General features: G+C 62.1%; 1 protein-coding gene across 8 annotated transcripts; it reads right to left on the bottom strand.

Annotated features, from left to right (window-relative positions):
* Positions 1-10: 10 nt before the first annotated feature.
* Positions 11-26,172, bottom strand: CIC (capicua transcriptional repressor). 8 transcript variants are annotated; one of them, XM_061174420.1, is made up of 21 exons: positions 26,070-26,172; positions 20,921-23,713; positions 8,848-8,997; positions 8,526-8,760; positions 8,312-8,441; positions 8,034-8,216; positions 7,788-7,953; positions 6,745-6,947; positions 6,424-6,649; positions 5,852-5,955; positions 4,351-5,578; positions 4,072-4,259; positions 3,584-3,705; positions 3,320-3,486; positions 2,928-3,218; positions 2,509-2,831; positions 1,987-2,240; positions 1,737-1,891; positions 1,526-1,657; positions 1,094-1,225; positions 11-1,004 (listed from the first exon to the last, which is right to left on the bottom strand). In XM_061174420.1, exons 2-21 carry the CDS (start codon positions 23,700-23,702, stop codon positions 637-639), a joined length of 7,539 nt encoding a protein of 2,512 aa, XP_061030403.1. In that variant the 5' UTR covers positions 23,703-23,713; positions 26,070-26,172; the 3' UTR covers positions 11-636. The 8 variants fall into 8 exon arrangements, with proteins under 8 accessions (XP_061030403.1, XP_061030400.1, XP_061030404.1 ...); XM_061174417.1 differs by having other exon boundaries at positions 1,987-2,288; XM_061174421.1 differs by having other exon boundaries at positions 1,737-1,888; positions 2,509-2,834.
* Positions 26,173-26,387: the final 215 nt, after the last annotated feature.

A 26,387-nucleotide genomic window follows, 5' to 3' on the forward strand; every position in this document is an offset into this window, starting at 1 on the left:
GCCACACAGGTGTGTTAAACAGCTTTAATCTCGGTCATTGCGGCTTCTCAGCACAGTAAGAAATATTGCACATGATCAACATGTTTTGTTCTGGGGATGGGGACAGGGTCAGGGAATCACCTTCTTAGAAAGTACAACCCAAGCTGGGAGGGCAGAGGGGGTGGGGAGAGAACCCTCCCCGTGCCTGTGGCAAAGTGCAGGAGCCCCCACCCCCAAACTAACCTGAGTCCAGCCCCTCTGGGGAAAAAAGGGGTACATGAACTCCCCCTACTCCACAGGCGCCTCCCTGTGGTCCGAGGCCCACACTACCCTCCAGCTTGCAGCCCTCACACGAGCCATTTTGCATAAAGTACAAGTGAAAAGGTCTGAAGGTAACACACTCCAGGTTATGTACAGGGGCTCGGTGGAGGGAGACTGTGCCCCCTGCTTCCCCTCAGCTGCCCCCCATCACAGGGAGGGAGCTGTGGGGGGAGGGGGATAGACAAGAGGAGCAGGCCTCATTCCGTCCCAAACTGGAAAGGACGCAATGGCTTCGCTGGGGAGGAGGTAACCATCCTGCCCCCGCATTCCTGCCACCTACATACTGTCCGTGTCCTGAGGGGAGTACTGTGGGTCTGGGGTCTTCTCAGGAGCCCCTCACCTGCCTGTGGCAGCTGTGGAGGGACCAGAGGGGGGTGGTGAGGGTTGGGGGGGCCCCTCCCAGCCAGGCTGTCCGGGCCCCGGCTCTGGGGGCGGAGGCAATGGCGGGGCAGCCGGGGCCGTGCCAGAGTCCGAGCCAGGTGAGGTGGGGTCAGGGCCCCCAGCAGGGCTGGGAGTGGGGACAGGGGCAGCAGCAGTGACAGTGGGGGGCGGTCCAGGGAGGGGGGCCTCGGCTCCCGGGGGCTGCTCCGTGGGAGTGGCCGCCTGCATGATCTTCTGGCGCACCTCACGGATCTTCAGCTGCAGACAGACCTTAGAGGGGAAGATGTCTGCGTAGCGGGCCTGGAAGGCTGCCGTGGCCTGGGCTGTGGACAGAAGGGTGGTGGGGAGGGCAGGGTGAGATGAGTGGGTAGGCCCCCTCCAAGTGACCCCCAAGACTCCGACACCTGCTCACCTGATGGGAAGAAGCCATGGTCCTGGAAGAGCTGCATGACAAGGGCCCGGCGCTGGTCCAGGGTGCGCCGCAGCGACGAGTATGGCACCTTCTCGTATTCCAGCTCCCCGAGCACATCCTCAGCTTCTGTACCTGGGAGCAGCGCAGGGAGCACAGTCGAGGCTCCGCAGCAGCCTGGCCCTCCACCACTGTCCGGGGGGCCACTCCGCCCTCACTGAATTCTATTTCACAGCGGGGTTTAGAGACGGAACCCACCCAAGGTCACGTACCGACTTAGGGGCCTGTTGAATATCAGAACCCACCCTTGACCTGCTGTCCTTCCTCTCAGCAACACCCACCCCACCTCTCCCATCTTTAACCCCGTTCCTGAGACCCCCACCCCTCTTGGAGGCCCAAGGACCCCCGTAGCTCTGCCTGCCACCACACCAGCACCTGTACGGTCAAAAGTGAAGATGTCCCCCTCGCACTTGGCACTCTTGGGGGTGTTGGGCTCCGAGCTGCAACTGGAGCGTCTCCTCATCTTACGCTTGGGCGAGGTGGGGTCCTCGGGGGCTGAGTCCAGGTCTGGTCAAACGGAAGCAGGCTCAGCAGAGATGGCCCCGGTCTGTCCCCCACCTACCCTGGGTGCTTTGCGCTCGCCTACCAGTGGAGTTCTTCCTCTTCTTGCGGTAGGAGCCCAGGATGGCCCGGGGTGAGGTGGCCAGAGACTGCAGGGTGGGCGAGGGCAAGACCTCCTCAGGCCGAAACTCGGGCAGCTCAGCAAAGCGCTCTTCGAAGTCCACCTCCGACAGGACCCTGCTGGAGAGCGGGCAGGGTCACCTCCTCTGCCCCAGCCTGCAGCTGCCCCCTCTGCCACCAACCCACACACTCCAAGTCCCCCAGCCCATGCTCACTTGTCCACAGAGTCAAAGGTCTTCTTCAGGGGCGGGGGCCGCACCTTGACCTTCTTGCCAGCACTAGCCGCCTCCTTGCGCTCGGGGGTGTCCCCAGCTGCCCTCCCACTGCTGCCCTCACTGCTGCTGCCGCTGCTACCAGGGGCTGGGGCTGGAGCCGGGGCCGGGCTGGGAGGGGTGGGAGGCTCCCCTCGGCTCTCCAGGCCCAGCCCGGGGACACGCCAGTCTGAAGATGAGCTGGGGAATTTGCTGGCCTGGGGTGAGGATGGCAGGGAGATGGAGGACACTGGGTTCAGACTCACCTGGGCAAGACCCAGAAATACAAAAGATGAACGCTGACGGCCAAGACACAGAGCCATGGGGATGACCCATTCATGCAGACAGACAGGCAGGAGGACAGAGGAGGACCCACAAGGGCACGGTTCAGACAGAGACGGAAGAGGGGTGGAACAGCAGGGCAGGCAGGGGACTGAGGGGGCCGAGCCCAGCAGCAGGGAACCCCCAGGCCTGCTGGGCACTCACCATGGTCTCAGGGCCCTTGGCACTGGTCCGCTCCTCAGCAGGTGGGGGCGGCGGGGGACTGCTCCGGGCCGGGGGAGCCCAGGTCTCTGGGGGCAGTGGAGGGGCTGGTGTTGTTGGCCGCCCCTCAAGCTCTGACTCGGATGCAGGGGGCTCACGAGCTGGGCCAGGCTCCAACGGCTGCCGGGGCGCAGGGCCTGGCCGCCCAGGGGCACCTGCCTCAAAGGAGCCCACGGGAATGCTGGCGATGGCCGCCTTCACTTTCTGGGGGGCCTTGGGGGTGGGCCGCTGGGCCTTGGGGGCCACTAAACTGTAGGTCATGGAGCCTGCTGGTAAAGAGAGTATTCGCTGAGCCAGGCTTGACTGGAGCCCATCCCCTGGGTCTCCCCACTCACCCCACCCTCGGTTGGCCCGACACCCACCTGTGGCACTAGGGAAAGGGCTGGTAGGGGCCGGGGTGGCAGTGGCGGGGGCCGGTGGGCCCTTGGGCAGGATGGTGGCAGCAGGTGGGGTGGTGTTGGTGGCCACGGTGTAGACCAGGCCGGGGGGGGCCTGGGATGGCTGGGCCAGGGGTGCTGAGGAGGTGGGTACGGGGCTGCCAGGGTAAAACGCTGTGATGACGGGACCACTGGGGGCTGCGCAGGTGGGAGGCAGCTGGGGGCTGGGCACGGGTGACACGCCCACCTGGCCAGGAGCCAGCAATGGGGCTTGGCCTGCAGAGAGAGAGACAGAGGAGAGGCAGGGGGCCGAGTTAGGGCTGGAGCTGCCTCAGCCCCACCCTTGGTCCCCAGCTGCCTGCCAGGCCACCCCTCACCTGAAAGCAGGGGCTGCACGAAGGCGGGGCCGCTGGGCCCCAGCGAGGTGAAGCCTAGGGCTACTGAGTTCGTGGGTCCGTACGAGGTGACTGTTCCAGCCTGACTGGACGCAGGACCGGTGCCCAGGGGCAGCGCATGCCCGCCTGCTGACTGCACGTAGGTGATTCTGCCGCAGGGAGAGGAAAGAGGAAGGTGTAGGCGAGCTGGCCCCACCTAACCCCTTCCCTGCACTCACCTCCAGATGAGGGCTCAACTGCCATTACCTGGTGGAGGAGGGCAGCAGAACCTTCTGAGGCTGCGAGGCGGGTCCGGGGAGCGTGGCCGGGCTGAGGGGCGGCACCAGGCCGCCGGGTGTGCTCACAGGCACTGGAGTCAGCTGGATGATCTGTGGGCAAGGACACCACAGGCTGAGGTGAGCTGGGGACCCAGAATGGGGCAGGGGGGGACCAAGACCTCGGAGGCTGGATCTCAGCAGAGACACAGGACAGAGAAATCGGGATGGGGACGGGAAGGGAGAAACAAAGGCAAAGAAGACAGCGAGAGATAGGAGACACAGAGAAGGGACAAGGTACAAACACGGAGGGCAGAATCAAGATAGCGCACAGATGTCGAGCAAGACAGGGGCCAAGAGACAAAAAGGGAGAAAAGGAAAAGACTGAACGAAAGGCAAACACAGAAACCGTGGGACACAGAGGCTAACACCCAGGAAGAGAATAAGAAACAGGTGGGGCCACCACCGAGGTGCCCTTACCTTGCTGGGTGGCTGAGCACCGTTCTGCACAGGTACTGAGAAGGGTGGGCTCACCAGGGGCAGCGGCTGGCCGGCCCCTCCTCCCCGCACTGACATGCTAGGGGTGGCCAAGGGCACTAGTACCTTCCCAGGTAGCAGCTGGGCTGAGCCACCCGGGGGTGGGGCCTGCACAGGAGAAACTGACTGGGCTGCAAGTTGAGAGACAAGGGAGCAGGTGGTTACAAAGGAGTTGAATAAGCCTGTGGTCCCTCTCCGTGTGCTGCCCAGCCCAGGCCTCACCTTTGGGGGGCAGGGCGGAGGGTACGGACTGCAGGATGGGGATGCCAGGAGTGGGTGCGGTGGCAGCCAGGACTTTGCCGTTGGTGGAGGTGCCCGGCGGGAGGGTGAAACGGATGCTGGTGGTGGGTGCAGGGCCGCTGGGAGCCGCTGCCTTGGTCCCAGGGGCTGGTGCTGGGGCAGGCGCCACTTGAAGTTGCTGGGGCAGCGTGGGCAGAATGTACTGCACTTGGGTGATTCCCCCAGCCTTGCCCAGGGGACCCGGCTGCAGGATGCCCAGGGGCATTGGCCCATTGGGCCCACTCCCAGCACCTGCTCCTGAGCCCGCAGCCGTCCCGCTGCCAGGGCCCCCCTGGGCAATGAACTGGACAGCGGGGGGCGCTTGGGCCCCATAGCCCGGGGCGCCCACCAGCAGGTTGGTGACAGTGGCAGGCGCCTTCCCCACAGTGCCCAGTAGGGGTCCAGCCACCAGATGTGGGGCTGTTGAGGTGGCTGCTCCCGACTTCTTGTCCGAATACACTAAGCTGACGCCCAGTGGGGAGCCCCCAGGTGCCCGGGACCCAGCGACTGTCTCAGTCCTGGCACCGGCTGTGTCATTTGGAGGCGCTTCTGCCCGGCCAGAAGTGGGGAAAGGCTTAGAGGCGATGGGCACAGGAGTGCTGCTGACAGGCCGCACCACATTGGTGACCATGGTGGCGGCCGGGCGGGACAGGGGGGCTGCTGGGGCCCCATAGGCCAGCGATGGGGCTGGGGCCGAGGGCATGCGAGCTCCACTGCCCTCCCGTTCCTCCTTGTTTGAGGGCAGGACCAGTGTCTGCAGAACACTTCCTCCCCCGCTGGGAGGTGCCGCAATGACTGAGGGGCCTGGTGGCTCCAGGCCCCCCACGCTTTCAGGTCTCTTGCGCCGGAAGGTGGCAGGATCCGTGGGGAGAAACCGGGTGGCCTTAGGTGTTGCTGGGCCCCCAGTTCCAGGGGGTGGGGGCCGCAGGGGACCTGTTGTGCTGCCCTGACCTGACTCCTGGGCCTTGAAGGTCCCTGAGCCCAGCGGGAAGGAGGTGGCTGCTGAGGCTGAGGAGGAGGCAGGCGAGGATGAGGAGGATGGGGTGGGTCCGTAGCCTTTGCCGAAGCCTGCAGGTGGATCTGGGGGCCCTGGGGGCTCAGGGTCCAGTGACGGACGGCAGTGAGTAAAGGAGGAACGGATCACAGGCGAGAACACCTTCCGACCAAAGCCCTGAGTGGCAGGAGAAGGGAGACATGAGCATGTCAGGGGAGCCTGGATACCCACACCCTGCCCATCCCGCCCATCCCAACCTCCCCGTCCCGCCTGGCAACCAGGCCAGCCGAAGGCCTCCACTCATCCAGGCTGACATCCAGTTCCCCATGAAGCAAGTAGCTCACCTTCTCTGCGCCTTAATCTCCCCCTCTGTCAAGGTACAGAGAAGTAACATTCCCCCCCGTTCCCAGGATGCATGAGACCAGACAGCAGCAAGTCCCAAGCCCTCACCTTGCTGCCCTCCGGGTCCTCCCCAGAGCTATCTCCGCTCTCGCTGTCGGTCACCCGCTCCTTGCACTTGAGGTCAATGTCAGTGGTGCTGAAGCCATCGTCAGCTGAGAGGACAGAGGGAACAGTGCTGGTAAAGGGCTGGGAGCAGGGCTGCCAGGAGGGACAGTGTGGAGCCTGGCTCTGGCCTCGGCTCTGCCCCGAGTTAGCAGTTAAGTGCTGTCCAGGAATGCTGTTCCTCACCAGGAACAAGTGTTGTTCCAAGTGTTGTCCAAGAATGCTCTGCCCACCTGCCCGCCAGCAGACCCTAAGAGCACACTGGTAACAGCACCTAATACTGTGTCCATTGGCCCGGCCATGCCCGTGTCCTCCCGGCTTCCTGTCAGGCTTGGGGCTTCTTGAGGGCAGGGCTGGGCTTACTCAGTAGGGCCTGAACTGAACATGCCCGCAATCACAAACGAACGTGGAAGGGAAGAAAAAGAAGGGGCCTAAGGGCCTGGACCAAATCTTCACCCACCCTCCGAACCTTAGCCAGCTGCTCCCTAGATAGGATTCTGGGCCTTGCAACTGCTTACCAATGACATCGTCATCCCCTTCCTCCTCACAGATGACCATGCGTTCCTCGTCACTGGTCATGTCCTCACTGGCTGCACGCTGGGAACGGGAGGCCCGGGTGGGCAGCAGTGGGGGCCGCCCACTGGCTGCCAGAGTGCCTCCCTCACCGGGGGCCACAAAGGGGCCTGGAGCCCCATATTGGGTGGAAGGCTTTGGGCCAGAGTAGGATGCAGGGCCAGACACCATCTGCAGGGGAAGTGCAGGGAGAGTTCAGCCAGTGCTGTCACCGTGGGCAGCCCTCCCTGCACATCGCCCCTACCCCCATGGCCTACACTCCAGACCTGAGTCAGTTCCTGTAGTGCCTGGCTGTCTACTTCCCCACCATCCAGGCTGTGGACCCCGCTGTGGGAGAAGGCTCGGGGCCGGGCTGAGCCAGGTCCACCGACTGCGTGCAGACGTTCTGCCCCACAGGAGCTGCTCCCCGGAGCCTTGGTGTCCGAGCTCAAGAGCGTCTGGGCTGTGACGGACAGGAGCTCCGAGGACACTGTAGGGTGGAAAGAAAAAAGTGTCGCAGTCATGAAGCCTCCTCCCAGTACCCAGGCTGGCCAAGCCATCCACAGATATTTCTAGATACCAGGCAGAAGCAGGTTGGACATCCTGGGCCACCTGGCAGAAAAGAGATACCACCCACCAGGCCAGCATTTCCCCTGGTTCCTGCCCTCTTGGGCTGCGAGGAGCAAGCCCACTGCTCCCTGGGAGGCAGCTTTTCTGAGAGCATGAAAGCCTGGAGACAGGTACGTGTGGCGTTGCCTAGCTAATAACCACTGGACTGTCTGAGCCTCTACTCCCTCATCTCGGAGAAAAAGGAACGTCTCCTCCCTCACAGAGTCGTGGGCCCAAACCCACAGGATCACTCCAGAGAAGCGCCTCAGAATGGTGCCGGGCACACTAAACACCCTCAGTCAGTAGAAGCAGACAACGAGGGGCTTCCAACTGTGGTCTTGAGAGCCAGATGAGCTGGGGTTTAAATTCAAGCTTTGCTACTTCCTAGTTTTTTAGTGACTTCAAGCAAGTGCTTTTGTCTCTCTAAGCCGTTTCCTCATCTGGAAAATTAGGTATGCTTTTGAATACTCGAGATTATGCCCTTCTTGATGCCTGTCACATAGTAAATGCTCAGAAAATGGCACTTGACAATAAGACTTCTGTTCAGAAATCTTATCTATTTGGATCTCCCTGATCCCTTCACAAGAGATAAATACCAGTTCCTTTGTGAGTAAGGGTCCTCAGATAAAAGAGATAAAGCTGAGAGGAGCTTCTGGGGAAGGGGGTGAGCAAGCAAAGGGGAGGTCGGCGTCAGGGCAGAAAAGCCAAAGGGCTCACTAACCTCCAGGGGCAGCGGCGGTGCCTGTCTCCGACATGCTCCGCTCCCTTGGCTCCTTGTGCCCTCCTGCCAGCCCCAGGCTTGTAGGCTTGGCCTCTGAGCTGGACTTCTTCCGGTCCTTGTTGCACCACTTCCAGTCTGGGTGGGCCTTAAAGTGGGCCTCTTTCACCTGGCAGGAGAGGGCAGGGAGACCCTTCACTCACCCACCCTGCCAGAGGAAGCGGAGGAGCCAAAAGGAGGCGGAGTTACCTGGAAGGCCAGGTCGTGGTACTTCTGCTTCTCCTTGGGCCCCAGAGCGTACCACCACTCGCCCAGGATCTTACTGACGGTCCGGTTGTCCTGGTTGGGGTGACGCTGGTGGACCAGGGCCCGGTGCCGCTTGCTGAAGATCATGAAGGCATTCATGGGCCGCCGGATATGGTCCTTCTCCCTCTGCAGCAGACACAGGCCCGAGCAGGAAGGTTAGGACTGGGGAGACGGGCTTGGGCGGCCACAAAGTGAGCTGGGGACAGGTGGAGATGAGGCACCTTGTTGGGGCTGCGTCCATCCTTCTCTGAAGATGAGTCTCGTTCCTTGGGCAGGGCGCTGAGAGACTGCGTCCGGCGTTTCCCAGGCGGCAGAGGCAACTGGATCTCAGGAGACATGATGGAGAGGAAGCTGTGGCGGGAGCGGCAGGGCAGTGAGAGCCATGTCTCTGGCCACTCCACCCTCCTCCCCAGTCCCAAGCCTCAGGGCACTCACGCATCGTCATGGTCACTCTCTGTCTCACTGTCCAGCCGGGGCTCTCCTGGAGGACCAGGGGCCTCCTCCTCCGTGGTGGGAAGGGGGCCCTTTCCAGGTTCCACCACCCCCAAAGTGTGGGGAGGTCCGGGCCCCGGGCTCTCAGGGCACGTAGCTCCAGGGGGCCGCCCGGGGTCAGCATTCCCCGTCCCGCCTGGTGGCTGCTCGTGAGCAACAGCCGCCGACTCAGCAGGTTCTGGGGACAGAGCGGCAGGCAGATCGGAGGGCTCCTGGGCCATCTCGACCCCATCCCCATGCCTTCCCACAGCCTCCCAGCCCTCACCTTTGCTCTGGTTGGAGGCCACTAGGTGGCTAGCAGGTTGCTGGGCCTCACTTGGCTGCACGGAGGGGTCAGGCTGGCTGGGGGCCAGGAAGGGGACTAAGGAATGCCAGGGGAACACGGCCACAGAGCGAGGTTCCACGTTCGTCCACACTGTGGGAAGGAGTCAGCTGAGCTGTGCGGCAGGAGAGCTTGGCCCTGACCCCCAACTCAAACTCTCCTCCACCCTGGACAAGGTGGCTCCACCCCTTCTTTACACCCCCTTCCTCAATCCCAGAGCCCCCTGGGCTCTTGCATGCGACATCACTCAGGAAAAACTCCTCCCTGAAAGATTTCTAGATTTTTAAGAAAGAAAACAGAAGCAGGGAAACGGTCCTCACACCCCACTCCCTCCCCCACCTCCACCCCCACCTCCACCAGCCTTGCCACCAGGGACCAGGCCAGAGAAACGACTGGCTCCTGTCGCCAACCAGGCCATGTTCGCTTGCCAACTCACTCTCTCAAGGCCCCTAGACCTTAGCAAGGCTGCAGACCCTCCCTCAGTCAATTCCTATCACCGTGTTGCCGTCTAACACAGCCCCTCACCTTGGCCTCATACTCCCTTTTTCTTTTCCTGAGGCAGATGGCCCAGTCTCCCCACCGTCCCCTCTCCTCCCCACCTTCCCCTCCCCTCCCCACTACTCACAGGACATGGGGTCTCAGGCCTTTCTCCTTGCCTCCCTCCCCCCCTACCACAGACCCCAGTGAGCCTGACCTGCCTTTCCCAGGCTGGGCACAGGTGGCTCCAGCATCTCTTTCCTCCGCAAAGAGAATCTACTGCCCATGAAGAGACCTCCCAGCCTCCCTCACTCTATATCCCTGAGCTTATCTCTAGTGTAGTGTCCAGCCCCCTTACCCAAAAAGATGGGAGGGTGTGGTAAACTCTTCAGACAAAAAGGCACAGACAATGGGACAGACGAGAGAATTATTACAAGACTCTGCCCAGGCAAGGCAAAGGGGCCAGGTGTTTCCTTAAGGCTACGCACAGGAAGGTACTTCCCTCACCAGGGCGCTGCTCCTAGAGGTCCAACCTTCTGCTCCAGGAGCTGGGTGGTAAGGGAGCCAGCCCACCCCTTACAGCTGAGTCCCACCCCTGGCTGGACTCCTGGGGCTGGCCCAGGCTGGGAGTGGGCTTCCTACTCACTGCCAGCTCCCTGGGGGAAGTGGAAGCAGCAGAGGAGGCCCCTGCTAGGGGAAGACCAAGAAGAGAAGAGGGAAACGCCCTAGCCCTGGTCCCCATCATTCCAGGCTCCCCCTGATCTAGATCAATCTGACCTACGCTGATCCCCCCCCCCCCGCCAATGCCTTCAGAAGGCTGGCCTAGGGGAGCCCCTATGTGAGGCACTGACCTCAAGACCTGATTCTGTGAGGTGCTGACAAAACAAAAAAGTAGACATCAAGGCAACAGGAGACGAACAAAGAAGCCCACACTGGAAAAGGACTCAAAACACTGTGAAGATTCCATCCACTAGCACGGGGGCACTGGAGCCCCAAAAGCCTGCTGGGCCCTCCAAACCCATGACAGCCTTCAGAGACCCGGACCTGTCCCTCTCTTCACAAGGATCTTTCCCATCAGGCCCCCTCATCTTTTGCTGGGTGGAAAAGAAAGGGCCCAGTATACAATGAGAGAACAGTCCTTTGGTCCTGTCCCTCCTGAACTCCTCCCTAGTGCACTACCCTCCAGGTTCCTGGGTCTCTTCCTCTCTCTGAAAAGCAAACCACCAACACGTCACTCTGTTCTCAGCAAACAGTGCCTCACTCCCTTCCCAAGACCTGTCCTTAGCCCCACTACTCAATCACAGCCCCTAGTCCCTTCTCCCTCTATTCCACACCTGGCACCAGCAGGTCTCACGCTGCTCCTATTCTAATCCATGCTCCGAAGCCAGGTACTCTGCACCCCTCACCTCCCATGACAACATACCTCTTCCACCCCACACCTAAACACCACAGCTGTCCTCAGCTACTCCCCACTCTGCACTCCCATCCCTCCACTACGCTCCCACCTGCCGTCACTAACCACTCAGCCCAGCCGAGCTCTGTAACTTTCCCCTCTACTCTGCCTCCACCGTTCTCTTACTATTACCCCATCACCATTACTCCGCACTCAGCACCCCGACACCTTGACCCCTGGAGTCCCAGGGCCCAGGCGCTACTGACCGAACATGCCGAGGCCACGGGAGGCCGCGCCGGACGCGGGCACCAGGGGCCTGTGGGCTGAGTACATGGTCCGGCACGGGGTGGCCCGGCCGGGGCTCGCGCCTCCTCAGCGGCCGCCGCCGTTCCGCCCGCCGCCGGCTCCTCGGCCGCCACCGCTCGGGCCCGGGGGGAGCTGGAGGCCGTCGCCGCATGCCCCCCCCACCGCCCCCCCTACCGCCCCCCCTCTGGCCGCCCCACGCGGGGGAGGGGGGGGGTCTCAGCCGGGCGCGCCTGCGCACAACGCCGCCTGCCTCCCGCCGCCCGGGGGGCGGGGGGAGGTCAGAGCGCGCCGGCCCCGCCCCGCCCCCCGGCGCGCGCGGGGGCCGTCACGGGGCGCGCGGCACCCAGGCCATCGGCGCCGCCCCCTCCTTCTCCCTCCTCCCGTGCGGAGCCGGGCGGGCGGGGCAGGTAGGGCGGGGCGCGGCGCGCGTGCGCGGGGGCGGCCCCCTCCCTTCCCCGTTCGCTGGCTCGCTCCCTCCCTCCCTCGCAGCTCTGGCGGGTAACGGCTCTGGCCCCGAGCGCGCCGGTTGCCGGCGCCGCGCCCCGCCTTTCCGGGCCTGGGGCCCGCGGCTCAGCGCCGGGTCGGCCTCCGGCCCCGGGCGGGCAGACGGACGAGCGTGCGTGCGTCCGTGCGCTCCGAGCGAGCCCCGCGCCGAACCGCCGCCGCCTCCCCGCCCCGCCACTACTACGCGCTCCCCTCCCCCCGCCGCACCTCCCTCCGCCCCTTCCCCGCTTCCCCCGCGGCCTTCCGCGCAAGCCCGGCCTACCGCGCGCGAGCCCATTGGCTGCCGCCGCCGCGCGCGGGTCAGGCCCCGCCGCGCCTGCCCCCATTGGCCGCCCCGGGGGAACGTCAGTCATATGCAAATAAGGGCAGGGCGGGGCGAGCTCCGGTTGGACCCAAGCCGGCCCGGGGCGGGACCGTGGGAGGAGGGCGGCAGGGAGGGCGCACTGCAGTAAAGGCACTGAGCCAGGGGGGCGGTTCGGGGCGCCGCGCTGCAGAGGCCCGGGGCTGTGGGTGGTGCTTGTGTGTCCAGTCCGCGCGAGGAACACGCTCACGCGCGGCTCGGCCCACCTCCCTCACGCCCACCTGGGCACGCGCGGCCACGCAGGGCAGACAAACTGCGTGTAGGATTGGGCGAGCCACCCCTGAGCCCTCACCAACTCTCACAACAGCAGTCACAAACACACACACACACACACACACACACACACACACTCCTCATAGACTTTCCTACCACACCCATTATCTCATACACAGTCCAGGGTCACATGTACCCTCGGTCTTACACACGAAGTCACACACCCGGAACACCTCACATAAATGTACTACCTCCCACACTAAACGTCCATCACTCCCCACCCACTATCACACACACTTGTTCTCACCAATCTTCTTCACATCACCTATTTCATACATGTCCTGTCATATGTGCTTCATCAAAGCATATCCTCATACACATCCACCAGCCCATGTGACTCATACAAACACAACACATCAAACAGGCAGAATTATCTCATACACCTCATCACAGCCACTGCTTGTCCACAGCACACACCCTACATCCCTCCAACACAACCACACACTCATATGGCCTTCCTGGCACCCCCCAACCCCAACACAGGTAACTCTCACAAATGCCATCATACTGACCCCAAACACTATGTAAACTTACCCTGGTGAGCACTAACTACTTCAGTACCCTGGCTCATCAGGTATACAAAGTGCCATGGCCATTCCCATTGATTCAGCTACCCTGCCTGACACTTAGCAGCCACCTGGGATCCTCTACCTCACAGTGGAAGGCAGGGGGCCACCACTCTGGGCTGGGAGCCACCCTTTCCAAAAGACGGCCAAGAGGAAGAAAGGAAACTAACACTGGGGCTGCTACATGCTGGGAGCTTGTACGTATAACCCTGTGCATTGAATCCTCACAGCCACTAGGGAAGTACACTTTATTATGCCTGTTGTTCAGATGAGAAAATGAGGCTCAGAGAAATTGAATAAATTGTGCAAGATCATGCAGCCAGGACATAACAGCCCAGCACTCCAACTCAAGTGCTCTTTCCACTACTGAAAATTTCACCTCAGGGTGGACACAGGCAGAGACTCCCAACAGAGGCCTGGGAATATGTTCAGACAATGGTATCGGAGAGACTGGTGAACTATAGAAAGGTCAGAGGGTACACACGGAGACACAGGCAAGGTCTGGGGCCCACCAGGCAGAGAGGCAGAGGCCCTGGATCACCCAAGAAGGGCCCTGAGGCCACATCCAGTAAAGGCAGAGGCCTGGGGTCATACCTGGGCAGGTAAAGATTGCACAGGCTCAGATGCACCAAGACTGGGCTCCCACACAGGTGGGATCAGTGATGGGCACAGACAAACCCTTTTCCCAGCTTTCTGCAGCTACAGACAGAGATGAAGGCATGGAGAGGGGGCAAAAACCGGGTAACCTGGGCACAGAGGGAAAGGGGAGGTCTGTAGCCCTCTGACCTCCAGAGACTACAGGGCCAGACACTTGGCTGTGAGCCTGGCGAGACCAACAGAGGGACTATTAGGTGACTGCCCCCTCCTCCCTATGCAGCCCCAGACTCAGACCCTCCATTACCTCACTGCCCCAGGGACTGCAATGTGAAGCAGAAATCAAGGCTGAAATCAATGTGGCCTGCTCTATCTCCCTACCGCTGCCCCCTCCTCTCCCCACCGGTGAGTCACCTACTGGCAAGTTAACCCCTTCCCCACTGCAATGAAGCCCAGGGACTGAGCTCAGAGGAACCCTGCTGCCAGCTCCCCCACTTCTGTTGGGTGAGAAAAAGAGCTAAGCCTGGCACAGTAGGGAAAGAAGGCCCCATACATCTGGGAGGGTTGCACATCTGGTAGAAGACAGTGCCCACATAGGAGGGATGGGAAGAGGCCCCTTACAGGGTAGGGTACAGCCAAGTGGGGGCCCAGCCTACCAGGGAGGGGCCGGAATCCGGGCGGGAAGGGCCCCCCTGCCCTGGGCACTGGGCCAGCCCTATACTTAGCTTCCATTGTTTGGAATGGAGGAACCCTGAGTGGGGGTGATTAGGAGTGGAGAAGAGGGAGCAGGTCCTGTCCCCAGACAGCTCCATCTCTCTAGCCATCCCCAACCCTAACTGGGGCCTCCCTAGTTGGAAAAGTCTGAGGGAGTTCCCCAAACCAGGGCCCCAGCCCCCTCAGAGAGGGGGGTGCATCGCCATCTTTCACTCAAAGCAGGTACTAGGCAGAACTACGGTGCAACCACCCCCTGCACTACCCCATAGCCAACTCCACAAACGGTTTGGCCCCAAACAGCCCGCACAGCCCCACCCCACCCCAGCCTGGGGACAGGGAGCCCAGATGGAGACAGCAAGTGCCACCCAGGGTGGCACAGGCTGAGGCCTGCCCAAAGGCCTGGGGCGCACAGCCAGGGATGCTGACAGGCTGAGGGACAGGCAGACATGCTCTGAACTCACGGGCCCCCGTTTACTGAGCCCGAGAGGCACCGCGCCCTGCCGCCTGCGGCTCCCCACCCTGCTCTCCAGGCCCGGGTCCCCGCCTCGGCTCACCACCCCAGTGTCCCCAGCTCCCCTCACCCGCTCTCCACATACACACCCACCCACCCACCCCGGGCGGCGTCGGAGACGGCCAGGGTTGCCTGGGGAACGAGCCCAGGATTGGACTGGTGCTGCTCGGGAGGGATGGGGGCCTAAAAATAGCGCCGGGGTGAGTCAGTGAGTGGGGCTGGGGTAGGCAGGGGGACCAGAAGGGAAAGAGAGGCAAGCGAGAGGTGCGGGGGAGGCTCCCCAGGGATTGGAAGATGGGCGGGATAGGATGGAGGGCGGGATGTGGATTTGGGGGTAGAAGAGGGGGTTGAAGGGGAGTGTACAGGCGCCGGGGCTGCGAGGGCTGGTCCGCGCGGGCTGAGGGAGGGGCCACTGCCTGGGCGGAGGAGGGGGCGCCGCCCTGCGTTCTCCTCCCCAGCCCCGAGCTCACGAGATTTTCCACTCGCCGCCTGGCCCCCAGCCAGCCCCCGGCGGGCCCCACAAAGCCGCTTTGTGCTGGGATGGGCGGGCGGGCACCCGGCCGGCCTGACACCCACGCGGGCAGCGGCGTTGCGCGGGTCAGCTGGCACCAGAACTGTCTGCTGCGGGGGGGGTGGGGTCCCCCCACCCAGCCCGAGGACGCGGCCGCGCAAGGGTTAATGACGCAGGGGCCAGGGTAGCAAGTCTCGGCCAATCGGCGTCGGCGGGCGCGACAGCGGCCAATGGGAAGGCCGGAGGCCCGACGCCCCGGGCCTACCCCCTGGGGCGCGGGAATGGGCGCGGCCCTGACTGGGTGCCCGTCTGGATCCACAAAGCCCCCGGTGCACCGTTTCCCAGGCTGCTTCGCAAAATACAGGCTCAGAAGGGCGTAGGATCTCGCAGTCAGGAGGTGGCACGGTCAAGATTCGAGCCCAGGTCTGCCTGGCTTCACAAATCAGCTTTTCCACCGAAATGGGGAGACGGGGGTTCCCAGTCCCAGGCCCCCAAGCGGAGCGGGAACAGGCAGGGGACGGGGTGCGGGCGGAGGCGGCGGCGCGGCAGGCTAGGGTCCAGCCGCCTGCGGTGCAGCCGCTGCCGCCGGTGGTAATGGGAACCAGACGCCGTCGCCGCCGCTAATGCGCCTCCCTCTCGGCCACTAATGGAGCCATTAATGCCCGGGCGCCGGGGACTGCGGGCCACACACACCACCCCGCCGCTGCGCATGCGCGCGCCAGCAGCCCCGCCACCCGCCGCCAGCAGGAGGCAGCCTGACCCCTTGCAGTGCCTGGCGCCGGGGGCTCTTCCAAGACTCACTCCTGCTACCTCAAAAAAGCCTCTTCTCTCTCCCGCAAATCATCCTCTTCTTCCCAGTCTAGGTCTCCTTCCTTTCCAGGGATCTTTGACACCCTGATCCAACCCTTTCCCTCTGCTCTAAACCCTTTCTCGGCTCTTCACAGGCTGACATTCAAGCATGGCCTGGCTGGACCTGTCCTCCTTGGCACCCTTCTGCCAAGACTAGGCTCGTGTCAACTCCAGCCTCAACTGGCCACTCAGAGGTCATGCACTTTCACCCCTCCTGGCCTTTGCTCCTGTGGCTGCCTAAGCCTGATGGCCCTTCCCTTTCTTTCACTACCCTGAAATCCTCATTCCTGCTTCAGCTCAAATGTCACCTCCAGCGAGAAGCCTACCTGAACCTTCCTCATCGCCTCGCATTAAGCCAGAGTTTTCTCTCTCCTCTGGCCTCCCCAGGCTCTGTATCTCCCTCTGCTCATCCTTGCCGGTGCCTGCATCCACATCTGCCTCCCCCACCCACTTATCCCAGGGCTGCTCAGCCTGGACCTGGTAGAGGGATGAGGAGTGACTTCTGGTGAGAGAGAAGGGGTTCACTGTTTGAGACAAAACAAATTCTGGTGGGCAGAATCTGGATCTGGATATGGGGAGTCAGGACACCCTTGGCTCCTCTTTGGGCCTCATTTTCCCGACGCACCCAAGCATAGTTGGTGGATGCTGCCTGGTCTCTGAGGTCCTACTGGTTGGGGTGGACTACACGTGGGACTCAATTAAATGGAGCTGGCACCAAAGCGTCTCCTGAAAGGCGATGGGGGTGGTGGTGGTAAGGGTGATCTGGGTCATGCCCTCGAGCAGGTGGGTGGGCACAGGAGCTGCTTTCCTGCTTCTCCCCCACAGCCGGATCTCCTAGCTTGGCCCAAAAAGCCCCCGCCTTCCTGCCTGTCTTGGGAACAGGTGCTTGGGTGTGATGGGTCTGCAGGATGGCTCCCAACACCTCTCAGCAGGTTTCAGGGACATTAGTGGGCATTTAATTTGTCAAGGGACAAGCGGGGGCTCCCAGGCCTAGACATTCTCCCAACACTCCCCATTCTCCCACCTGTTCCCCAAGGAGCAGGAGATCTGGTGCTTAGCAACTACCCACTGACTTAAAGGAACAGAGTACCTGATGTGCACAGAGTGTGGGTGGGGGCTAGGATGGGGGAAACATGTCTGTCTAAAGAATGGGAGAAGAAAGGCCAGAGGAGAGGCCAAGGCTGGACCAGAGACAGGATTCCAAGATGGGGGAATCAAAACAGAAAGAAGGTGGAATGAAGCCTCAGACCAGAACTGATGTCTAAGGAGGTACAAACCTGGAAAGGCATAGAGAGCCAGACTCAGAGAAAGTCAGACAGAAGTCCAGAGAGAGAGAGACTCGGGGCCAGAAACAGAGGCCTAGACAAGAGACAGACATAGGAACCCGAGAGAGACAGACATACAGTGGCTCAAACAGGCAGATGGGCAGACAGGCCCAGGAGAAGGGGCACTGCCTGTGAATATGGGGAAACCAGGCGGGAGCTGGGAGCTGGAAGGGAGGCCATGCCAGAAACAGGGCTGAGACATCTGGCCTCCTGGGTCAGGGCTGCAGGCCCTGGGGCGGCTTCCTCTCCTGGGGAGCAGGCGGGAAGAGTCAGAGGGAGGTGGCAATGGCAGCTGGCTGGCCTGGCCATGCACAGAATGTAGAGAATGCAGGCCCGCCTGCTCCGGCAAGTCCCCCAGCGGAAGCAAATGCCTGGCGGGGGGCAGAAGCAGGCAGGCTGCCCCGGGCCACCCCCTCACACCTGCTGTCCTGACTGAGGGTCAGGCCCTGGCATGGGCAGGCAGAAGGGGCCAGGACTATAGCCTCACTCTTCCACTGGGCACAGTCTGCCCTATCTGGGCCTCAGAGGGAGAAGGCCCCAAGGTGCCTACCTCCCAAGGGTTTAGGGAGGCCTCTGAGAGAAGAACAAAAGGGCCTGCTGGCTGGGAACCTGAGGGCAGCCTGGATACCTCAGCATGGGTGTAGTCAGGGAGGCGCTGCTCAGAACCGCCAGGACAGGCACTGGACAAGTTCTGACGACCAGGTGGCTTCCAGCAAGGGGCCTCCCCTCCCTGAACCTCAGTTCCCCCCCTCCCCCTGACAACAGGGCTGGTAATCCCTGTTTCATAGTATCAGGAGGTTTCGATGAGATGGCCCCACGCTTGAGGCTGGGCACATGGTAAATGCTCAATAAAGTGGGCTACTATTATTGTTTTCATTATTCTAATTGAGAGTGCTTAAGAGCCTGGGCTCTGGAGCCAGACAGCCTGGATTCACACTCTGGCTCTCCCTCTTCCTAGCTGGGTGACCTTGGGCAAGTCACGCTGCCTCTCGGGCTACAGTTTCCTCCTCTGTCTACTGGAACTAATAATCGTGCTGATCTCCCGGGTTGTTGTGAGGATTCAGTGAGTAAAGGCTCAGTCAGCGCTGACTGAGCAGTGTGCCAAGCACATGCATGGGTGGCACTCAATAAATTATTGCTACTGTTACTTCTAGTAGGAAGACTCCTGTGATCTAGAGATCAAGAGACCTGGTTCAAGGCCCAGTCCTGCCCCTCCCTGGCTGGGTGCCCTTAATCAGGACTCTTTTTCTGTCAGGGCCTCATTTTCCTCATCTGGAAAATGGTGGCAGGAACCCCCCCCGCCCCCGGACCACCCTGGTAGGTCTCAGGTCACCTGCATCGTGCCATCCCTCCCCACACGGCAGCAGTGAGGGTCATGACTGACCGATGCTATGTATGAGGGCAATGTCGGGGGCTGTAGGCATGCGGGGGTGGGGGCTGAGGGGGATGGTAGGAGTCCTTCTGCTTCAGTTTCTTCATCTGCCTAAGGATAGGAATCCCCGCTGTGCCCACTTTGTGGAATTTTGCTCATATCAACTACGATAACAAATGTAAAAAATGTTGGGGGTGGGGCAAAAAACACAGCTCACAACCTCAGTATATGAGCATAAGGGGCAAGCGTAGCCTTTGTGTCCCTCTGCCCGGGTCTGGGCTGGAGCTCAGTGAGGGCAGGGTCTGGGCCCCTTCCTATATTGGTCTTTGCACCAGCCCAAGACACAGCGGCTCCTACCCAGATCCACAGCCCAGACTCCTTCCTCCCTGGTCTCCCTGCCTCTGGTCTCAGGGGCTGGAACTCACCCTTCATGGTACAGCCGTGGTTGGGTCGGCTCAAAACCTTGCATGGCTCCCTAGCGCCCTCAGGATAAAGTGCCCAAGTCTTAGAAGGACCCTCTATGATCTGACCCTTGATGTATTGCTCACCAACACAGCCACACATCCCAACACTCACCCACTGTCTACAGCCCCTGACTTTGCAGATTCAACTTCCTTCAAATTCTTGCTTTTGCCTCAAGGCCTTTGCACACTCTTCCCTCTGCCTGAAGGTCCTCCTGCCGGCCGTGCCAGGCTCCCTTCTGCACACCCTTCAGGTCTCACTTTAGACTCTGCAGGTTTCACTGGCCCCTTCTCCAAGAAGTCCTCCCTGACTTCACATGGCCTCCTGGGCTTCCTCCATCCCAGCCCTGACCACTCTGGACAGCTACTATCTGGGAACAGGTCTGTCTGCTCCAGGGACCATGAGCCCTGTGAGGACAGGGCTGTGTCCTTAGCATCAGCCAGCATAGGGCCAGGCACAGAGAGGGGGCCTCAGTCTACAGTGAATTAATAAGTAAATAAGAAAAAAATGCTAGGGAAGGGGCTGGTGACGGGTCTGTCACCCTCCATGAAAGTTGCTCTGACAAGGCCCAGGCCAGCTGGCTCTCCAGCACCATCTCAGAAATGCCTCTCCCCCCACCGCTGGCCTTAGCCCTCTAGCCACTCTGGCTGTCCTCAGCTGTGCTCCTTCTGGCCTCGGAGCCTTCCCAATGGCCTCCTAGGAGGTTCTCCTGTCCCACGGTTGCTGGTTCCAACTCATCCTTCAACTCTCGGCTTACACGCCCTTTCCTGAGGGCAGCCAGACTAGGTTCACATCTGGAAGCATGCCCAGCACACGCCCAGCTCCCCGCCATGGCACTGACCACACCTGTGCTATTTCCCAGGTGCAGCGGTGAAGATGAGGGCTCCAGTCCTGGTCCTGCCACCACCTGGCAGAAAGACCTGTTGGAGCCTCAGTCTTCCATCAGTAACCCAGGCAGGTTGGTCACGAGCCAACCTGCCTGGGTTTGAAGGCTGCCTCCAGGATTTACTAGCCACGTGACCCTGGGCAAGTTACTAACCTGGCCTCAGTTTCCTCTAATTTTTTTTTTTTTTTTTTTTTGGCCGCACTGCGCGGCTTGTGGGATCTTAGTTCCCCGACCGGGGATCGAACCCGGATCCCTGCAGTGGAAGTACGGAGTCCCAACCACTGGACCACCAGGAAATTCCCAGTTTCCTCTAAATGAGCATAATCATAGCAGGGTTCAGAATGTTGTGAGTGCTGCGTTAAGGGGTGGGTGTGAGGGTTAGGTGCGATAACCCACTTGCAGTGCTTATCACGGTGATACCCCTGCCAGTCCTCCAGACGTGCGAGCTGTCATCATGATTATCATCTCTGTTACCCCATCAACTCTGTGGGGGCCTGGCTTTGAGCCTGCACTCAGGAGAGGTTTGCTGACTGATGGACCCCTTCAGAGTACATTCCCAACAGGAGACTTCTGGAAACACTGCACTGACCCTTCAAAGGCCACGCCTGGGGACTTCCCTGGCGGTCCAGTGGTTAACAATCCACGCTTCCACTGCAGAGGACACGGGTTCGATCCCTGGTCGGGGAACTAAGATCCTGCTTGCCGCACGGTGCGGCCAGAAAAAAAAAAAAAAGAAAAACTCCACGCCCTTGCCTGACAGGTGAACTCCCACCGGAACATCTGTGCAGAAAGGAGGCCAGCCTCCCCTTGAATCCCACCCAAGGTGGGGAGCTCACCTCTCTTGAGAGCCAGTTAGCAAGGGGCCCTGTGCAAAATGAGCCCTCGCCCAGCCCATCCACCCGAACCTCTTACCTGTCCCAGGCCGGCCCATGATGACTTCCTTTTTGGGGGCAGGATGGCTGGTGTAGCTGCTGGGCACCAGGACGGGCAACAGGGCAGCAGGTGAGGGGTGGAAGGCCACCGGCTGGAAGGGCGAGGAAGCCAGGCCAAAGGTGGGCATTGGCTGGGCCACGGCCGTCGGCGCAGCTGGAGGCACAGTGATGGGCACGGGGGCCGGCAGAGGTGGGGGCAGGCCAGGCTTCCCACTGGCCATCCCGGGCGGCACCGGAGTCTCTCGGCAGCCCCGCCCAGGTCCCCCGGCCCGTGCCTCACTGCCAGCGCCCACCTCCCCAGGGAATTTGGAGGGCAGTGGCACGTCAGGGTTGCGGACGATGACAGGTGAGTCCCGCTGCACGGCAGGCACCCTGCGCACGGAAGGCCCAGGATCCGAGGTGAGGCCGGCAGGTGGAGGCAACAGCAGCAACGGCGAGGGCTGGCGGGAGCGGGAGAAGGGCACGGCGGGCGACACAGCACGGAAGCCAGCCGGTGTGGAAGGGGTAGGTGTGTGGGACACCGAATCCACACCAGAGTCTAAGCTGTCGCTCTTGGGGAAGTCTGGGGCGGCTCCTCCGCCCGCTGCACCAGGGGCCCCCAACGCCCCTGGGTGGGGCAGCAGCTCTGTCTTCCGTCGCCCGGGGCTGATGGGCACAGTAAAGGTCAGGTTGGTCTGGAAGGTGGGTAGGATGCCAGAGGAATGGCGCTCTCGGGGGGCAGGCGGGGGTGGGTGAGGGCCCAGGTCTGGTGGCGTCAGCACGCCTGCCTTAGGGGTGCTGGCGCTGAGGTGGCGACTGCGAACAGCAGTGCGTTGGATGACTGGCGAGGCGTTGATGGGGCTGAAGTTGGCAGGGCGGAAGCCGAAGAGTGGTGAGGGTGAGGGTGACGGGGCTGGCGAGAAAGGTGACTGCGTAGAGACGGGGGAGAAGGAGGGTGTGCCCGAGCGAGAGCTGCCCAGTGACACCAGCATCACAGCCGCTTCACACTCATCGAACTCAAAGCGTGACAGGTCCGCGGGGGCCACCAGGCGTGGGCGTGAGTCTCCCCGGGCTGCCACGCTGCTGGCCTCACTGTCCCGAGACGTCTCGTCACCCCAGTCGAACTCGGTGCTGCCCTCACGGGCCGCCACACCAGCTGGCCGCCCAGCCCCACCTGGGCCACTGTCCGCCAGGCCCTCCATCTCCTTGGTTCGCATGGACAGGTGGCGGGAGCAGTAGCCCCGCCGCTGGGACTCCTTCATGCAGCCATCTCTCGAGCACAGCCGTCGCCACTGCTTGCCGTTGAATTTCTTTCGAATTCCATTGGGTGTGCAGACCACGTCGCCCTTCTTGTATTTCTGCTGGGCTGCTGTCAGTGGCGTGCGGGCCCGGGCAGCCGGTGCAGCCCCCTTCTCCAGGGAGGCCACGCTGCTGCTGCGGCTGCCGCCCTGGCTCCCCTCCTGGCAGGGCGAGGGCTGCTCACCAGGGCGGCCTGGGCCGGCGAAGGCTGGGGACTTGGGTGGCGGTGACAGGAGCTGGGGCGGGGGCAGTGGGAGCAAGGCCGGGGTGCCCAGGGCTGGCGGGTGCTTCTCCTCACCCTCCTCGCAAGCCCCCAGGTGGCCACCAAAGCTGATCTTGGAGACCTCGGCATCCTCGGGCTGCTTGAGGTCCAGGGCAGCAGGGCAGGGGGGAAGGGCGGCCCCCGGCTCGGCCTGCTCCTCCTCAGGACCCGCCGGGGGCTTCCTCGGCAGGGCTTCGGGCTCCCACGGGGGCCGCAGCAGGCGCAGGCTGGAGCGGGCCACCCACACCGCGTCCTCGGGCTCACGCTGCGGCGGCTGCGGCGGGGTGGCCGCCGGGCCCGGCTGGGAGCTGGGGCCAGGGCTGAAGCGGACCTTGTAGGCAGCCGGCTTGGCGGCCACCTCCACCACCACCCCCGCACGGTAGGCAGCCACACCAGGCTCCACACAGGTACAGACCGCTGTGCCCACCACCAGCGCAGCCGGCGGTGGCGTGGCATCCAAAACCACATCCACACCACTGCCAGGTGCCCCCTCGTAGAAAGTCAGGGCCCGGTCCCCAGGGAACTGCACACCCAGGTCCTGGCTTCGGCGCACCTGGCGCACCACAGCCGGCAGGAAGAGACCGTCCCCACGCCGAGCCAGCACCCGCTGGGAGCGCAGCTGCCGCAGGTCATAGCCACCGCTGGTGCTGCCAGGGGGCCAGGGGCCTAAACCACCAGCTTCGGCCGGCTCATCTTCCAGGTCGGCCGAGTGCTCGCTAGCTGTGTCGGTGGAGGAGGAGCGGGCAGAGGTGGGTGGCTGCGGAGGCACCCCCGGGGTGCCCGCCTCCTCGGGGGTCCGTGCCCGCTCTTCAGGGGCACCAGCCGCCCCACTGCTGCCACTGCCAGCCCCATGCTCCTCCACATACTTCTTCTTGGGCGCTCGTGACTTGAACGTGGCCGTCTTTCGGCTGAGTGAGGGCTCCCAGCGGCCTGCCTCGCCCTCCACCTTGGGTTCCTCGGCTGGGCCTGGGGCCGGGTCGTCGGGGTGCAGCTCTGAGGGCAGCCCTTCAGCCCCAGTGCCCCGCTCGGCCTCCTCCTCCTCACCCTCCTCAGCCTCTTCTGGCCCCGGCTGCTGCTGCTGCGCCTCATCATCTTCCTCCTCTGGCTTGTCACCCTCCCCAGCCCCTCGCCGCCTCAGGGCCTTGGCCCTGGTGGCTGGTGGGGACTTGCCACCGCTGCCAGAACCTGGGAGGCCGGCGCACGCCTTCTTCATTGGTTTCATCTTTCGTCCACCTGCAGGGTGAGAGGACAGACGAGGCTCACTGGGAGCAACTCAGGAACACCTCCACACCCACTGTCCCCCAAGACTTCCTACTTGCTGAGGTCACTGCCCCAACTCCATGGTCCCCAAGGTCTCCTTCCTGGCTGTCTTCAACTCATGTGGGCCCCTGGCCAGCACCCAGACACAGACTGGCACTCATGTCCCCTGAGCTATACACTCTGGTTCCTTGGGGACCCTCACATAATCTGCTTCCTCTGCAGAGGACAGTAGGTGCATGCACACACTCTGACTGCCCCAAGGGGACACGAGACGCACTAACGGTTCACGTCTATGGAGCACTCACTTTGAGCCGAGCCCTGGGCTAAACTTGCCTTTATTAACCCATGTCATACTCGCAACAGCCCTAAGAGGCAGATGCTACTATCAGTCCCATTTACACTCAAGGAAACTGGGGCACGGAGAGATCAAGCAACTTGTCCAAATTCATCCAGCTAGGAAATGGCAGAGCTAAGATCTGAACCCAGGCAATCTGGCTCCAGAGTCTGTGCTCCTAACCGTTTCAGCGTGCCGCCTGTCACATGATCCTCGCACTGTCACTGTCCAGAGAGCACACACACTCACACACACACACACACAGGCACACAGTCACAGAAAGGGAGGCGACTGGGCTGTGATGTGAGCCTCTCTCTACCACCCCCCACCCCTGCCCGGGCAGCCTGGCATGGCCAGGCATTGTGGGAAGGAGTGGGCAGCTAAGAGTCCCAAGGGACAGCTGCCCACTCTGCTCTGCACCCCAGGCCTACCAGGTATAGCCATCTCCCCAGATCCTGGCAGGGAACAGGCAGGGGCACGTCTGGGGCAATAGCTCATACCCAGTGCTACCACAAGGCCGTGCATAAGCACACACACGCGCGCGCACACACACACACACACACGGCACACGTCATCACACAGTGGGACACAGAGCTACACCGCAGGGTTTCACTGTCCCACTGGATGGGAGCCTCCCCTCCCCCCACAGCACCCAGCATGATACCCAAAAGCCCAGCCACCCCCCTTCTGGTCTGCTTGCATCCCCGCCCTGACTGGGCTGGCTCTGACAGGGTGGCTGAGCCGACTGGGCCCCCCTGGCCCCCAAATATGCCCTCGGACTCCAGGTGGGGGTAAGTGGGAGAAGGTCAAAGAAAGCAGGACAAGCCCAGCGGGCCAACCTCACCCACTTCCTGAACAGTCATTACTGCCCGCCCCCTTTCAAGCTGCCCTGAGAAAAGAGAAGGGAAAAAACTTTACTCTGAAGTGACTAAGAGAACCTGAGAGGACAAAAAAGGGGCCTCTGGGAGGGTTGGGGGATCCAGGACCATAAGCCAAACACAATCAGAGGCACCCCGACTCAGTCTTCAGGCTCCCATGGTACCCCTGACCTCATGGGAGAGTGACCTCTCCCACTTGGGGCCTGCTGCTCCTTAGGATCCTGCAGTCCCAGGATGCCCCTTCTCTGAGCCAATCCTGGGGTCCTCATAGGCAGAGGCTGGAGGGCCCGGGGCTTCTCACACTGGGGCAGGCACCCAAGTACCCGGGAGTTGGGCAGCCGCCACCATCTTCTCCCCACTGACCTGCTGGGCCACCATCCTGGGCATACCCCACCCAGGGCCTACAACCACACTGCCTGGCACCCCTGGACCCTGCTGCCTGGCCCAGCCTTTTCACACCAGAAGCCAAGCCTCTTTCTTTCCCCTGGGGCCTACTCTCTTCCTGTCCACACCTCTTTGGATAACTACCACCCAAGGCCCTGTGGGCCCTCACCTCCCTCAGAATCTGAGCAGTAACTCCTGAAGCCCAGGCTGGCCCAGGCTTTTCAGGGTCTCATGTCCTCTGTTCCCAACAGGCCTCCTGGCACCAGCTTCTCTGCCACTCTCTCTCCCATCCTGTCACCATCTCTATCTCTAGCTCTCTTTTCACAGGCCCTAGGCCCCCTCCTCAGTCACCCCCTCCTTGTCACCCTCATCTATCTCTGTCACCTCCTCCTCCCAGTCACTCTCATGTCAGCCATCTCTGGACCTGTCACCTTCTCTCCCCATCACCTCTCCTTGTCACCCCCTCCAACTCTGTCCCCTCCCTCTGTCACCCTGATCTAGTCCTGTCACCCCTCCATTCCTGTTACCCATTCTCTGCCCACCACCCCCTCCTTTGTCACCCTTTTTCTGTCACTCCTCCTCCCCACCACTTCCTCCACTCTGTCCCCGCTTCCCACCACCCCACTCACCCCTTTTCCCCTGTACCCCCTCCCCGTCCCTGCCACCTGTCCCCTCTCGGCCCCCAGCACCCCAAATCCCCCCTTCCCGTGTCAACCCTGGCCCCGCCCCTCACCTCGGACTCAGCGGGGTTACGGGGCGGGGGGCCGTGGCCCCGGCTCGGTCCGGTCCGGTCCCTCCCCGCCCCCCTCCGGCTCTCCCTCTCGTTTCTCCCTTTTTTTTTACTCCAACACACAAAATGGTGAATGGACCTGCAACAGCTGGAGCAGCCAGCCAATCAGCGGCCACAACCCCGCTGACCGGCGCCGTCCTAGACCAATAGATATTCGGAGCCTGGTCGGCTCCGCCTCTCAACGACGAGCGACGCTTGCCACAACCAATCGCGCCCACCCGGCAGCGCTAGGGGGCGGGGCCAAAGTCCAAGATCGGCCTC

This window comes from Eubalaena glacialis, chromosome 18 (genome assembly GCF_028564815.1).
Source record: "Eubalaena glacialis isolate mEubGla1 chromosome 18, mEubGla1.1.hap2.+ XY, whole genome shotgun sequence".
NCBI classification, from domain to species: domain Eukaryota; kingdom Metazoa; phylum Chordata; class Mammalia; order Artiodactyla; family Balaenidae; genus Eubalaena; species Eubalaena glacialis.